The 17,148-nt window shown below is 40.9% G+C and overlaps 1 protein-coding gene across 7 annotated transcripts in view; it reads left to right on the plus strand.

Moving 5' to 3' along the window:
• Positions 1-268: 268 nt before the first annotated feature.
• evi5b (ecotropic viral integration site 5b) overlaps positions 269-17,148 on the plus strand; it is a 49,218-nt gene continuing 32,338 nt past the window's right edge. For 4 of the 7 annotated variants that reach the window (XM_075484899.1, XM_075484903.1, XM_075484905.1 and 1 more), the window contains exons 1-2: positions 1,248-1,485; positions 11,052-11,284. In XM_075484899.1, coding sequence (XP_075341014.1) covers positions 11,133-11,284 — 152 coding nt within the window. In that variant the 5' untranslated portion in view covers positions 1,248-1,485; positions 11,052-11,132. Of the gene's footprint in view, positions 566-1,247; positions 1,486-10,548; positions 10,581-11,051; positions 11,285-17,148 lie in introns of those variants that run through there. The other 3 variants (XM_075484902.1, XM_075484900.1, XM_075484901.1) reach the window with 3 other exon arrangements.

Here is a 17,148-nt window from a genome sequence, read left to right on the forward strand (position 1 = left end):
ATGAGACCCCCAGAAAGCCTAAAGAACTGTTGCCCATAAAATGGCTCAGTGCTGAACATAACTATTCATGAGATGTACCAGATTCGTAGGGCTACAGTCATTGTGGTGTTTCCAACAACGTCATCTGCTTTTCAGTTCCTTCTATGTGCAGAGGAGTGTCCAGCCAGCCAACAAAAGATCTGCGTCACTCCTCTCATGATAACCTGAAAAGTAGGTTCTATGACTGTTTGGTATGTGAATTGAGGCATTCGGCATAGTCGGATTTTGTTTCGACATTTTGTGCTGAGTGAAAGCAGGCTTAATTAAACCAATGTTGGGACACTTTTAGTCAGTTACTAACACTTTATAGATATTTTTAGCCGTTTATTTTTGTCACACATTGAAATAACTTAATAGGTTTTCAGTGAAGCCATACAACAACATTTTTAGGAGGTGATTTCTTGTATTTTTTGCGTTTACCATGAAGACAACATGCCTTAACTGAAAGAGCTCCTTCACTTCCAAATCAACTTTGCTATAACAGAAATATATCTCAGTTTATTTCTCTCCCAGCAATGAGCTTCAGGTAAGATGTTTTGATGACCAGATATTGAGTGGGTAAAGCGCTGTATACAGAGACGAGAATGTGTGCTACAGGAATCTTTTTCTAGTTAAAAGTCCACGATGTGCTGGCTCAGTCTAACTGAAAGTAAACATTTGATAAACTGAGATAATATCCAGTCCTATATCTGGTGAAATTGAAAATAAATTCAAAGGTGTTCAGCTTTGTGTAAAAGATTTCCTTTACTTGCATTCTATTTCCTGAAAATTGGTTGAAATCATTGGTCATGTTTCTAAATAACATTTCCCATCAAGTGTAACTACCGAGACAAGCAGGGTTAGAGGGTACCATAGTTTTGTGGCTGGACACTAGTTAGAAGGATGTAATGGGAGATGGTATGGTACTGTTGATCACTCCAAAAACATAAACCAAGCTGTCCGACAAGAATGTGGATAACTTTAACTTTAACATTAATCCAACTCCTCAAACTCTCCCTTCATTCTTTGGGCCATTGATAATACCTTTTTTGGCATTATTTGGATATAGGATACTACTTCATTTTTCCGAATGAATGTCAAGATTCAATGAAGCCTTTGAAGTGCAGTTCTTAACTCGGGACACTTGGTGATAGTGTTGTTCCAGGTTTGCGCATGCTCTGTGCGATGTAAACACTTAGACCGTCATCATCGGTCGGAGGTTCGCAGACATTTGTGTACACGTATTACGGCTGCATGGGCTGTACTGGAGAGTCAATGGGAACAAGCTAAGTTAACGCTGGCTAGCTTTCAAGAACAAACCTAGCCAGGCTATCTGGGTTCATATTTATACGTACACGCGCAAACTTTTTGCAAGCCAGTCACGTTTTCCCCTCAAAATAGCAGGAAAATAATTTCGTGCATGGGAAGCAGGGGACGTTCGCTGTGGCTGGTTAAAAACGAGGCAAGGTAAAGGATGTTCTTTTTTTTTCGGGCTCTGTCTAATTACTGGAATGGACTCAAACTTACCAAACGACTACAAGCTTTGACGCTGTCCATCAAAGTTAATAGTGTGACACTGCAATTAAGTAGTAGGGACGACCATATTTTAACTTATACGCATGGTTTGTCGCAATATTAGTTTTTATTGTAGCTTGTCATTGGTGTAGCTAATGTTCATGGTTATCTATAGAACTCATAATAAAGGACTCCGGGTGTCGCCTGCAATAAAAACACCGTACAACTGAATGTCGAATGAACACTGAACTGCTATGTCGTCTACCTCGTCGACGTTAGAGCTTTCTGGAAGACATAAACTACTGTTGAATTTGATGCTAGATCCCCATTTCAGCTTACAACGCAGACGAGCTATAAAAGGAATGTGGACTTGAGCGGCTAATCCATTGGTCCCCTGTTTGTAGAGCAAAATGTTTTGGAAAGATAGGAGCATGATGTGTCGTCTAAGCAAAGAATTTAAACTGCACAGTGGTGGACGTGAGAACGTCTTTAACTCAAACTGTAAGTAGAAAGGCGAGTTGCAAATGATGTAGGCGACGATGAACCCATTTTAGTTTAACACCTGCAAAGCTCCTGAAAGTAGTGCTTACTGGACTGGTTGATTACTAAAGGACAAGGAAACTCCTGATTGACGAATATATTTGAGATGTTCGGAGAGCTAACGAGAAGCATTATGTAGGCCTATGTTGTGGTGGAAGTAAATTATTCTTTGGTAAGTTGACATGACTCAATGCTTTGTCCCAGGTTGTTGATCAGACTATGAGGAAGGAATAAATGGGGTTTGTTGTTAAAGTGATACATCATACAACTACTCCACTGTTTGGAAGTCTTTATAAGTGTTGGAAGTAAACCGAGGTCCTAGGCTAGGTCATATGAATATAGGGTATTGCTACCTATTGCCTAAAACAAAACATTCAGCTCATGTTTTAAATTTCACCCTGTAGAAATGCGCTCGTACCATTAGTGCTCCTGTGTTTTCCCCTTCATTTGACAAGGATATTAGATTTCCGTACACGGCTGCATAAGAATGACATCTGCTGAAACTCTGTAGTTTCTGTTGTCTGAATTCAGTCGCTGTGCCACATGCTTCTGAAATTAACGCAAAACAACTTGTCTTAACTTTTTTTTTGTAAGTAACTTGTGAGATAAGAGCCAGTCAGGTCAGAGGACACACAAGTCAGTACTTTTCAGTAAGTTTCACAAGCTTTATTGTGGCCCCTGGCATCAGTGGGGATCGGAGATGCTGAACGAAGTAACAGTAAATCTGTTACTAGTAGCTGCAATAGATGTGGTTGTACATGTTTAATGTTCTGTCCATCTGTTTGCTACATATTCACAAAATATAAAAATGCACCATTCCCGTTATTTAGGCTGAAGTACAATATTCATCTTAAACTAATGTAATGTTGTTAAAAGAAAATTATTTGTATTAGCTTTTTATTATATTTTTAGTACCAAAAAAAAGACAAAATCAAAGAATATTCATTAAATATCATCACAATTCCTCACCTTCTTCTAGTTAGCCGTCTGTTGTACAGTTTTCATTTTCATGAGAGTGGCAGTGGTGTGTCATTCAGGTTAAAATTAGTTCATCTTAGCAAGTGTTAGTCACCTGGGTGACCTGGGTGAGGTCAGTCTGCACTGATCAAAGTAGCATTATAGAATTGTTGCACCTTTGAAATCTTGTAACAATTGGTATTCTTTCTTTCATATGGCTGCGTTTCTCCTATTTAGGACACCAGACCCAAGAGACAGTTCCTTTGTGGTTTGGTCAACTATGGCAGTATGTCAACATATGGGAAAAATGTAACATTATGCATCTTTTGAAGCCCTAGGCGAAACAATTTGATAGAGTGGTCAGGGGGTTCGTCAACTTGCTTGAGGACAAGTACTGCCCAACTTAGAACAAAATGATGATTGCTTTCTATTAAGAGTTAGCCGGCATGTTTCCATTAAAGTTTTGAAATATGTAATTTGAAATTGCAACAGAAAAGTTTGATGTAGATAGAAAAATCTTACAGAAGCGTCTTTCACTCTGTAGATTTTTGATGTGCATAAGCGTTAAAGAAAACAGTTTTGAGATGAAAAACATTTGACTCACTTTATTGTATAAACGACCGGCTGTTCCCACCTTTGGAGAATAAACATGGCCTGTACATGCTGATGCTAAAGAATAGCCAAGGCATTGGAGTGCTTTGGATGTATAAGTAGCTTGTGTATGGCCAAATGCCATTTTAACTATAGCTGGCAATTATATTAACTACAGCTGGCTCTGCCACAAATAAAAGGAGCTGCGGTTGACATTTAAATTTTGTAATTATTGTTTTATAATAGAGAGATGCTAGTACGTTCAATTTCCCACACTGACTTAAGGCCAGCTGCTCTCTTTACGTGTATGCCTTATTAGAATAGCCTTCAGCAGGACCATTGAAAGTTGATTGTACCCTTGGAAAAATTGAGTTTCCCCTGTGTGTGAAGTGAAAGGCCTTTCCACCTCAGTTTGAGTGTGTAAGCCAGGCGTGGGTTTAGGCCTCTCATGCAGCAGAGAGACGTTGTGTTTCCCTGAAGAGGATCATGGTGTGTATAGTTTGTTCTTATTTGTCTGGCTCACCAATACGCTCCACGTTTTTATTGACTGTGCTGATTCCTTTAAAAAGCAGCTGAAGACTTTCAGAGTGAGAGGGTTTTACAGCATGGTTCTTTTATGTCATTTACTGTCTTTCTATTGTTTTATTTATTTGAGAAAGGTGCTATATTAATAAACTTTACTTACTTATTTATTCACTACCAAATATGTACGAAGATGAGTCAACAATGAAAGCAAATGTGATAATATAATAAGATTATAAATTAGACATTTTTAGATTATTTAGCTATTACTTGACTATAAGAATTTTGGCAGTTGAGGGTTTAATTTTACACGAGCGCATTTAACATTTTAATTTTTGTGCCAGTCTGGGTTGTTTTAGAGTAGTGTGAAGTTTCCGTTACATATCGTGCATCATAAGTTTAGAGAAAGGAAATGCTCCTCAGTTCTGCATCTGGTCTTTCTCACTTCCCCAATTTCTTTGAAATTATTTTGCTGAGGCTCTCTTCTTGCCAGGCTGTGGGCTTCATTAGCTATGCCCACTGCATCTCAGGGCCCCTTTCAGTTTGTTGGCGAACAAAAGCAGTAACAATCTCTGTATCAAGGATTTACAGGGTAGCCTTGCTTCAGTCGGCTCGGCTTGCCTGGGCGAAATGTAATCCAGGGCCACCTGACCATTGGCACCTGCATTCTTTTATCCTGGCCTGAGTTGATTAAAGTCTAGGTACGCCAAAAAAAATATCCACGCTGAGAGATACAGGGATTTGTTTTTTCAACATTTCATAAAATAGGCAAATCTGATATGTTAACAGCATATGTAGATCAGGCTAGAGAAACACAACTCATTAGCGTGCTTACTGTCCATGTCCATCTTTTCTCTCCTCTGCTAATTCTGATCGATGCCCGTCATTGGAAGTAAATTGCACAAACAACCCACTTGACCTGACATTCTTTTCTTTGCTCTTTAAAGGGGTATATGTGGGCCTGAGTCAGAACTGCACAAAGCTGTGGGTGGGGTGAAAATGGAAAATACAAATCTGGAAGTTGAGTTTTTTTAGAATCAGCAGTTTTTGTTTCCTTGTGTTCGTAACACACACAGTTAATCCTTTTCTCACAGATGGCATTTGTTGTATTTTTATATCATCTTAAAATATGGTATTTAGTTTTCCATTTCAGGAAATTTGATTTATATGACCATCAGTGAGACTGTAATCCCTGAATATAGTGTGCTGTTCGGGTGAATGAGTTCATTTCATTGTAATCTACACAGTTGATTGATTTAAAGACCTATCAGCTGGTGCTAACATGTGTCCAAGCTGAACCAATTAAAAGTAAAGATACAGCTGTGAATGCACTGATGGCTCAGGTTACATTAGCTGCATTCGGACAGAGCAGTTCTAAGGACTAGAACTGGGTCAAATAGTCGACGTATTCGACTTATTCGACATCATAAATTCGTCGCCATGAATAATTCGCGTCGATGCGTCGCAAATTTTTTATTTTTTTTGGTTGAAGTCCCCGTTCCAAAACGACCTACTAGATGAACTCTCATGAGTCGGGACCAGGTCGGGACTGATGTGCTGCGCGCAGCCGTCTGCGTCAGTGACGTGTTATGTTAGCCGTTTAGCGCCACATTCAACAACAAAACAAAACAAAACCCGGTAAAAGTAAGGAGAGAAGAAAAAACACCACAAAGAAGCTAATATGGAGAGCGGGGAGGCCACCGTGTTTATGGTCTGCATAATGGTGATATTAATCATGGACGATCACATCGGGCGTCTAACATGGCGGCTGGAAGAGCTCACAGAGAGAGTCAGGAGAAGATACTTTTTCATTTCATGAAGGAAGAAAGGAGAGCAGAGCGCTGCAGACAAAGGAGACAACGTGTAAGTTTAACTTATAAACACCCGCCGGTTGTGTCCGTGTTGTATGAGTAAACATTTCAGCTGTGATAGCATGACAAGGGGCGTAGCTACCGACCACCAAACACCTCCGTCAGATGTTAATTTATCAAGCAGTAGCAGTAGTTGCAGTTGGCTAAACCAAAGATCCTCTCTGAATAAACGCTACGTTAGACTGTTGAGTTGTTGTCTAGTTATATTCCCGGCATAAAATTTACGTCTTTTAATTACGACTAGAACAGGTCCCGTGTTTGCCAAGTTTAAAGCTGTTAGCGCTACCAGTCCCGACATGTTTCTTCTGTGTTATCTATTTGCTAACACCGGACGGTGGATTTTATACTCTGCCTATATGTAGTTCTAGTCTACCTGTTGACTGTCGAAATTCCACGATCTAGTAGCAACCAGTTCCAAGTAGTAAACACGCATTACAAGTTGACAATTTAAATTCCATAAATCATTTTTTAAGTTGAGCCTCAATTGTTAGATTAATCGTAAAATTAGTCGTTAGATTAGTCGACTAGCTGAAATGGTTATAGGAACTGAGGACCGTGGTCCCTAGTTCCTGTATGTCCGAATGCGGGGGATAAACGGCCCTATTCCTGAAAAGGTTATAGGAACTGCAAAAGGTTCCTACAGTGGGAATGCGCCTATTTAGAGGCCGTTAGGGACACTTACGGCCATGGTCTTATTACAATGTGACTGGGACTCCCTACCCAACTGACATAAGCTGCACAAATGGAAGTACATATTTGTTCATGCGCTACAGTCATGATAATAAGGAGACTGGGAGCTGGAACGATCTGAACAGGCTTGTTTCTGTGCTTTACAATTATATGAGTGGAACTGGTGATGACTGGGTCCTAAATCTTTTGTCTTGACTGTCAAAACAGATTGTACAAGTTTGTAAGATGTTTAGAGCAACCTGCGCGTAGTTGTGTGATCACTGTAAAGGGATGTATGGCGAAGAAATCTTTAAATTCTTTTCACATATTGATGTTGCGGTTAGGGATTAATCCTGTTTTGTGGTTGTCTGGTGCTTTAGGAGTCAATGGTTTGCAAGATCATGAGAATTTAACCTGGAACTGGTAGTTCCAGTAGTTACTGTTAGTTAGGAAAGTAGAAGTTTGTAATACAGTTACAGTGATTTATTTATCATATATTTATCAGTGGTTTACAGTTGATGCTGCATGTGTGAATTTTCAATTCAATTCAATTTTCAATTCAAAAATACTTTATTTATCCCAGAGGGAAATTAAATGTTGATGTAGCTCAATTAAATCAAGGAGTTATTATAGATGCTGATGGCTGTGGGCAGGAAAGATTTCCTGTAGCGGTCCGTTTTGCATCCAAACTGAAGAGACTCTGTTTTCCGATAACAGTCTCATGGAGAGGATGTTCAGGGTTGTCCATAATTCTCTTGATTTTATGCAAAATCCTTCTTTGCATTATTGTCTCCAGAGGTTCCACAGTCGTCCCCAGAACAGAACCAGCCTTCTTTATCAGGTTGTTGAGTCTTTTTAGGTCCCTGGTTCTGATGCTGCTGCCCCAACAGATGACGCAAGAGGAAATGACGCTCTCAACAACAGACTTGTAGAATATCTGCAACATCTTGTTGCAAACCTTGAAGGACCTTAGCTTCCTCAAGAAGTACAGTCTGCTCTGTCCTTTCTTGTAGATTGCTTCACTGTTGTGTCTCCAGTCCAGTCTGTTGTCCACATGAACACCAAGGTATTTATATTCCTCAACCACCTCCACTTCTTCTCCCATGATGGAAACGGGGTTCGATCTGACCCTGTTTCTCCTGAAATCTACAATCATCTCCTTTGTTTAGTTAACATTCAAGATGAGATGATTGTTCCCACACCATGCCACAAAGCGGTCCACCAGCTCTCTGTACTCAGCTTCTTGTCCATCTCTGATACACCCGACAACTGCAGAGTCATCTGAATATTTTTGTACAGGAGTCTGACTTGTACTGGAAGTCTGAAGTGTACAGAGTGAAAAGGAATGGTGAGAGTACAGTCCCCTGTGGTGCTCCTGTGCTGCTGATCACCTGGTTAGACACACAATTCTTCAGTTTGACAAACTGTGGTCTGTTTGTCAGGTAGTCATTAATCCAGGTGATTGTTGAGGCCTCCACCTGAGTCTTCTGGAGTTTCAGACGAAGCAGATCAGGCTGGATTGTGTTAAATGCACTGGAGAAATCAAAGAACATGATCCTCACAGTGCTGCCTGCTTTGTCCAGATGACAGTGGGTTTGTTGAAGCAGGTGTATGATAGCGTCTTCAACTCCAACTCCATGGCGATAAGCAAACTGCAGGGGGTCCTGATATGTGCTGGTTTGCTTACACAGGTGGGTCAACAGGAGTCTCTCCAGGACCTTCATGATGTGGGATGTCAGGGCAACAGGTCTGTAGTCATTGATGTCTGAAGGGTGAGTTTTCTTTGGTACCGGAACCAGACAGGATGTCTTCCACAACAGTGGTACCTTCTCTTGGGTCAAGCTAAGGTTGAAAAGGTGTTGCAGAATCCCACAGAGCTGCTCTGCACAGGCCTTCAGGACTCGGGGGCTGACACCATCTGGACCTGCAGCCTTGTTCCGGTTCAGTCTCTCCAACTGCCTCTTCACCTGACTTCTAGAAACAGAAAAGTGGGAGGGGGAGGCAAAGGGGACAGCAGCATCTCCTGATTGGGTTGAAGACAAACTAGTGGAAGCAGAAGAATCCATGACTGAGGTGGAGGTGGAGATGTTACAGGAAAGCTGTGGGTCAGAGGAGGGTGGGATGTCTCTTTGGCTGGGAACAGGAGGGGAGGATGGTGAGCTTGTTCCTGAACTGAACCTGTTGAAGAATGTGTTCAGCTCATTTGCTCTGTCCAGACTTCCATCCATCCGATCCTCCCTCTGCTTGAGGCCTGTGATCTTCTTCATTCCTGACCACACATCTCTGATATTGTTCCTCTGCAGTTTACTCTCAAGCTTCTTTCTATACACCTCCTTGCTCTCTCTGATCTTGACTTTGAGCTGCTTCTGTATACTCCTCAGTAACTCCCTGTCTCGGTCCCTAAAGGCTCTTTTTTTCTTGTTCAATAGTTCCTTTAGCTCACTGGTGATCCAGGGTTTGTTATTAGGGAAGCATCTCACTGTTCTGGTGGGGATGGTGTTGTCCACACAGAAGTTTATATAGTCAGTCACACACTCAGTCATGGCATTAATGTCCTCTCCATGTGGCTTACAAAGAGAAATCCAATCAGTTGCATCAAAACAACCCTGTAAGGCTTCTTCAGCTTCATGTGACCACTTTCTAACAGTCCTTTTTGTGACTGTGAATTTTCACTGTTTCCCTCCTTTAAATTCTTTATATACTGATCAACTATCTATTTTTTAAGTATATTTTTATGGAATATTTCTGTACTTGATCTCGTGCACTCATTTTGTAGATATTTGTTGGTCTTATACTTTGATGCAAGGTGAATCATCTTTAGGGTAAATATCATCGTGTTTAGCATCCCTGTGTGACCTCCTGTTGATCTACAGGATAAGCGTCTGTTAGTGTAGCTGTATATTGTTTATGAGTTTCTCAGTGACGGGTCAGGAGCTGGGTGTTGTAATGGAATCAGGACATCACATTGGTGTACCAACTTCCTGCTTCTCCTCATTCCAGAAAAGCCCCAGAGATCTCTGATCACTCTTTGTAATACAATATTTTTGTTTTATGATTGACTCATTTAATTATTTGAATTGTCTTTCTCGACTGTAAATCTAAATGTCACACTTTAAACTAAATGTTTGCTGAAAGATGCTTCATATTGATATGGATAAATTGTACTTTTGGGGCCTGCAGTTTTGCATGATTTCCTGCAAAGATGAGTTAATTATGAATGCTTTGGACTGGAGAATTTGCAGTGTAATGACTATTACTTAAAAGATGTGATTAGAATCTGTAAGAACCTGATGGAGACTTTCTTTGTTAATAAACAAGCATTTGGGTGAAGTTATTAGTGTAAAGCACAAATACCTCCCACCAAATGCTTGTTGGTAACGCATTATTTACACACAATTGACTGTATGGGTTCCACAGTCTTATTTTCCATTGTTGTGCTTTATCTTGGGTCTTCTGGAGATCAGATACTCTCTGAGAAATGACTCATCATTTTATTGTGCAGTTTATGAAATAGTTGGTTCCTGCTGGGTAGCAGTATCCAGGCTTCCTGTTTGGGTGAAAGCGAAGGCAGTGCCAGTTTTTGTTACAGGTTGTGAGGTTGTTTTTTTTTGTTTTTTTTCTCCCTCAGAACTGACATGCACTTCCTAGTCAACACTGATGTGAGCAGGACTATCTTTACTGGAGAACTTTGACCCTTCCTTCGAGTCTGATCAGCATATGACTTAGATGGCTGTGTGTTCTTAAGACGGTCGAAGGTTAAAAAGACTGGAGGTTTTCAGCTGGTGTTGAATTTAATACATAGATTTAAAGTCACTCTTTATATAAATATATTTATTAAAAACTGTTTTTTTTTCTCCATGGAAAGCAGCTGAAAGTTTGGATTATTTGGAATAGCAGGTAAGAATGTGTAGAGGATTCCCTGCAGTAACTGTTTAGGCTGTCATGTATGAGTTCTTTTTCACATCTGTTTAGTAACAAGCCTTTGTGAGTTATTTTGCTATAGTCTGTATTTTGGTGTAAGTTGCTCAGTTCTGAGCACAGATCCTAGCATGTGTGAGTTAATCTTCTTGTTACTGTTGATAGTATTAACAGGAAAGGCAGTAATGTAATTCATTGTGCTGATGTGTCCTGTTCAAGTCATGACTCTCTTCCTAAAAAGCTGACAAATCAGATCTGACAGAAAACAACGGACTAATGTACTGTTGTAGTGAATTGCTAAAATTGGGGAAATGTCTTGTTCAAAAGAGATGATTTCACTTTAAAATTAGCCATGATTCAGCACTTACTCATCAACTTTGACTGGGATACAAGACAGTTATTCAAGGTAATAATTGTGGTACAATCAAGCAAATTCTTCATCTTATGCAGGTGGCGACAGACAAGGTTGCTGGAAAGCTGAGTTCTACTCTCTCATGGGTGAAGAACTCGGTGTCCCTCACGGTCAGTCAGATGGCTAGCCAGGTGGCCACGCCCACATCCCTACAGACCACCACCAACTCCTCCTCCACATCTCTGTCCTCGCCTGCCCTCTCGCCTTCCACGCCGGTAAAGCTCAGTCCTGATGACGTAGAGCTGCTTGCCAAGCTCGAGGAGCAAAACAGGTAAGCAGTGGGCCTTTCTCCTGGATGTCAATTTAGAAAGGTCTGAATCAAGGGTGGATGATATGCAGTGTAGACTTGCATCAAACAGAATTTCAATATTATATGTATAGTAGTTGCACAGAAGTAGTTGACTTTGTGTGCAGATAATCAGAAGAGCTGGGGCCTCATGTACAAAGACTTGCATGGATTTCCTTCTGAAACATGGCTCAAACCCAAAAGCCCTCCTATGCACAAAAATATGTATGAATCTGTTCGTACGCATGAATTCAAGCACATTTCCTTTTTACATCCCAATCAACGTGGAATTGAGAGCACATGTTGGAGTACCCGACCCCTCCCTGACCACGCCCCTGCTTAAATATGCACATATTTAAATTAGTCCTGCACCTGAGCTTCCCCTGTCTGCACAATCAGAACATTTTTTAAAAAGAATGAGTAAGACGGGAAAAAAAAGAATTTCACGGAAAGCGAATAGGAGGTGCTACTCTATGAAGTGGAGGCACCCAAAAATGTGCATTTTGGCACACTGTCCTCTGGCATAAGCAACGCAAGAGGAGTGGGTTGGAGATTGTGTGTGAGGCTGTTAGTGCCGTGGGGTCAGAGAAGCGCACACAAGCAGAAGTGAAAAAGAAGTGGTCCGATATTAAGGTGGATGTGAAGCGGAGAATGGCTGCCCACCGCCAAAGTGTGGCCAACACAGGGGGGACAGGAGAAGAGGGGCCCACCCTGTTTGAACAGAGAGTCGGCGCAACTATGGGTGACACTGCTCTCTCAGTGGATGTGGGAGCACATGTGGGTGACTCTGATTACCCCCAAGGTAAATACCTATGTATTTGTGTAACTCACAACAAACGTGTTCATACAGTAACCTAGTGCTGAAGTGCGCCGGAGAAAAGGTGAGGCTGATTAAGGGATTTCACACTTAATGCACGGGGTTATCAACATTTGCACACAGAGACAATCAGGGGCTTGTTAGAAAGATCTTAAGCTGTAGTTTAACCAGCAAAAAACAGCAAGGCACTAACTTTAACCACCAACTAGTAATGATTCTGTGAAGACGGGATAGAAAGTTGGTTAATTACATTTGCGCATCACATATGATCTGTACATTGATCGAATTAAAATGTTTCCTGTTAACATACAAATTCATCATGTGATGGCGCTTTTATAGCAATATGTGTGCAGCCGATGGCTCCGATAAACCAGCTCTCGCTGCAAATTGCGCTTTAATATTGGCCTGTTCAACTGCATTGTATGGGAATTTGATATACCTGGCTGAGATGCATATAATTCCGTCCCACTTGGCTGGCATGGCTCTGCTCAGGGTCGACTGGCACAGTCCCAATCGGTTGGCCTCTGTGTTGCCCTCCAACGCTGGCTGCAGCTCTGCGCACAGTTGCAGGAGGATTTCCCTCAAAAGCGGCTGATTAGCCGGTTGTCATCATGTGCCAGCAAATCCTCTGTACACACACTCTCTTCAAATCGTACCATTTGCAATGTCTTCTAATAACGCTAAAGCAGCCATTGTTTTTAATGGTATACATTGCACCAATTTGCGCATGCTTTAATATCCACTTGTGTAATTGCAGACACATGGGTGTGTTAATTGTTCACAAGTGTTAATTGGTCATGTGTCTCAAATGTGCACATCACTCAGTCTGAGGACTAATTGTTTTCACATTTATTTATTATAACAGTTTCCCAACATCTCCTCTAAGTGTCGACAGGAGTGTCGTAGAAAAGTACGTACGCAAGCCATAAAGTTGGCGTGAGGCACCGCACATTTCCACGGTCATTTCACTTTGATGTACAATAAGTCAGTTACCACTGTCTCTGGACCAGGGGCAGCTCATCTATTTAACCCATTTAGACCTGATGTGACACATGCATGTTTTTACCTTTCAAGCATTACCAAGATACAAAATGTTTTTTTGATATATGAGCAAATCCATCATTTACAATAAAAACTGAAGTTTATCTGCTCCGATATATTTTATTTAATATTTTTAGATTCTTGTGAGGCCCTTTTTTTAAAGGGACAATGACAGTAGAAAATGGCTTTGTGAGAGAAAAAAGATGAGCTGAAACAGGGTTTTATTATTAATTATTAATCCCTGAATATTAAATCCTTCCTTTAAAATAAAATGGCATTATGGCATGTTTTATAGGCTAAAAATCGATTGTATCGATGAATATGATCGTGTTGAGTTTTCTTTCCAATTAGCTGTACACATATTATGAGACTTATTTGGTGGGATGTATTGGATTTTATTGTCATTTCAGTTTCTCTAAATATGACCATTCATTTCTTTATTAGCGTAGTCATTAAACCTTGTTTTTATGGAGCACTAATTAACTAGCGTGCTGATAGCCTATGATAGACTAAATACAAGTTTCATAAAGTGGGCATTATACCTCAATTTTTAAAAATGAGTGTGACTAAGGGGCCACTTTATATTTTGTTGTTGGGGCCACATGTTAGTCAGGTTGTTACCAGCACTAGAATGATTCTGGTGTTCAGATATGTTGTAGAGTCGCTTTCTTCACAAACTTCCTCAAGAGGTTACTGCTGGCCTGTGTGCGAATGTTGCAGTGACATTCTCACAAATATTGAGCAAATTTTAATGTTTATCTCTAATTGTTGTTATTTTGTGCATGTGTAGTTTATGTTCACCACTACACAGCCACAGTACTTGTGGCACAGAGTCATGTTGTAAATCCCCACCATCCCCCTCTTATCTGCACGTAGACACCTGAATGACATCCAACAGGTCACAACTTGCAAACTAGCAAACTGGGTTCGGATGTTCCAGCATTTAGCTGGCTGAAAGACTTTCTTCTTCTGTCATTGTTTTTTGCTCACCTAAATACAAAGTTGTAAGATAGTTAATTATCTGCTTTGTGCCTTTGAGTTGGTCTTTGCACAAATTTAGTTTCATTAAGCAAAAAGTTCAAATCTTGTCGATTGCCACTGGCTGAAAATGGTACTTTTGCTTGGATGATGAGATGAGGTGAGCATGCAAGCTAAAGTACCATTTGGTACCATTTGGACTCATCCACTGGCTTAACTAATGTTCAGTTAACAATAAACTAAAGCTTCATAATCTGCAGATGGTGCTGTCTCACTGATAAAGTTACACCACTGGCTACTTTGTTTTTGTCTGAGGGATGAAGGTTTAGATTGTTCAATGTTGGACATTTTTCATTGTCTGTTGCTCTTTGAAAATATCTCGGTGCAACCTCATTCTCAGATGCTGCATACAAAGGGCATTGCACACATAGGTGCTGCAGCCAGAGTTCTGATGAGAACTAACAGGAGAGATCATATTTCTCCAGTTTTAGCTTCTCTTCATTGGCTCCCTGTTAAATTCAGAATAGAATTTAAGATTCTTCTCCTTACATATAAAACTCTTAATGACCGAGCTCCATCATATCTTAAAGATCTCATTATAAGATATTTTCCTAACAGAGCACTTCGTTCCCAAACTGCAGGTTTACTTGAGGTTCCCAGAGTTTCTAAAAGTAGAATGGGAGGCAGAGCCTTCAGTTATCAGGCCCCTCTCTTGTGGAATAAGCTGCCAGTAAATGTCCGGGAAGCAGACGCCCTTTCCACTTTTAAGACCAGGCTTAAAACTTTCCTTTTTTAATAAAGCTTATAGTTAGGGATGGCTCAGGTAATCCTGAAACATCCCATAGTTAAGCTGCTATAGGCCTAGACTGCTGGGGGGCCTCATCTGTCACACCTTTCCTCACTTTACTTTCTTTATGTATATGTGACATTATTGTGGTCATTAACTCGTGTTTCCCTGTTCCAACAGATATCCTCAGATATCCTTTGAATGGTGTTACAGTGCCGCCCCCCCCCCCCCCCCCCCCCCCCCCCCCCCCTTTCTGTTTTCTCAAACCCCAGCTGGTCGAGGCGGATGGCCACCCTTCCTGAGTCTGGTTCTGCCAGAGGTTTCTTCCTGTTAAAAGGGAGTTGTTTCTCTCCACAGTCGCCTCAGGCACGCTCAGGACGGGAGATTGGACCGAAAAAGAAAAAGTTTTCAGTGCAATCTGTTGGTTTCCTTAGCTAGGAAATTGTTTTTGAATTGGCTCTATATGAACAAATTGGATTATTTTATGAATAATTATGATTACAATGAATTGAATTCCAATTGGCTTGAATTGGACTTTGTTATCTAAGTGCCTTGAGATGACATTTGTTGTATTTGGCGCTATATAAATAAAAATGAATTGAATTGAATAGGTTTGAGCAGCAGCCCTTTCTAGCCAGGTACCTGAAACTTTATGTCCTAGGTAAAATATTATTGGTTCATGATTCCAGCGTGGTCTAAAGTCAGGTGGGGATTTACCAAATTAGTCTGCTGATTTCATTAAAAGAAAGAACAAGGTCTCTGCTCTGTCAGAGCTGCATATCTGTGTGTGTGTGACGGGTAATGCTGAGCCACCATCAAGAAACAGTCAGTGGGGTTACATGGCACTGAAAGGATCAGATAATTGGCTAAATTACAATAAGATTGAGTTACTAAGTGCATGTAGACACCTTAATCTGACAAGAAATTGGATTGGATCGGATTGGATTACTTGCGATCGGATTAAGACCCCGAGATAACTTGGTTAAAAGTCAAATTAAACGTGTTTGCAGACGAGTGAAGCACGTGGTGAATTAGACTTTGCGTTCTGCGCATGCTCGAGATTTTTTCCCGGGGTCGTGAACCGGAAGTCGGAAGAGGCGATATCACAATTGTTGTCGCCGTCGGAAAGAAAGAAACAAGGCGATGTAGAATGCGCCGTTGTGCATCGCGTTTGTGCAATAAGCATGCTCATCACAAACGAAGTGTAGAGGGACGTACCTTCATCTTGCTCTTCATTTGCCATTTTCTTGAAGGCCTGAGTTTTTTATTGGTTGTTGAAGGGGTCAACTAATAGAGCCCGAAGTGGCTCTATTAGCAATAGTTGAAATGGGTACGGCACCACCTATCGTAGAGTATGACATGCTTTGTGCCTCTGATCCGATTCATTCACCGCCATATATCCAAGGATAATTACCCTTGCTCAACTCATTCTTATTGTAATTTAGCCAATAATCCGATCCTTTCAGTGCCATGTAACCCCACTGAGTGAGGCCGCAGCCAGTAGAATGAAGCTCCACTTCAGCAGATTCACACATAACTGGCTACGAGACAGAGTTGTGCATAAATATAATTGTACTTTATAAACTGGTGCTGTGAAAAGTAAGAAACTACTGTTCTACTATTTTTTTCTTTCTTTTCTTTTAAAATATTTTTTGGGGCTTTTTATGCCTTTATTGTACAGGACAGTGGAGAGAGAGAAAGGAAGCAGGGGGCAGAGAGAGGGGGAATAACACGCAGCAAAGGGCCATCCGATGCGGGATTCGAACCGGGGCCAGCTGCAGCGAGGACTATAGCCTCTGCACATGGGGGGTTCGCTGTACCCACTACGCCACAGACCGCCCCGTTTTCTTTATTTTCATCTTTTTTCTAATTTAATATTGGTATTTACCAAGGCTGCAAACCCATTGAGTGTGACTCTTTTCTTATGCTCTTAACACAACATAACATTTTAATGTACTGTTGTGGTGAAAAACAAATTCCAAACTTTAATCAATTGTATTATTGTTTATTCCGATACAACACCGGATGGAGTGAATGGACTGTGCTGCGATTTGCCACACCACCAGATTAATTGCTGGACACAGGTGTGATTTTTAAACGGCATGCCAAAATATATGTTTAAAATAAAAAGTGGTGAACATCCAGGATTTGACTTTATGGACACGGACTATCTCTGTGACAACAGATTGCTCATACAATCACACAGAGATAGAGTCCGAACAGGTT

Source organism: Odontesthes bonariensis, chromosome 15 (genome assembly GCF_027942865.1).
Source record: "Odontesthes bonariensis isolate fOdoBon6 chromosome 15, fOdoBon6.hap1, whole genome shotgun sequence".
In the NCBI taxonomy this organism is placed as follows: domain Eukaryota; kingdom Metazoa; phylum Chordata; class Actinopteri; order Atheriniformes; family Atherinopsidae; genus Odontesthes; species Odontesthes bonariensis.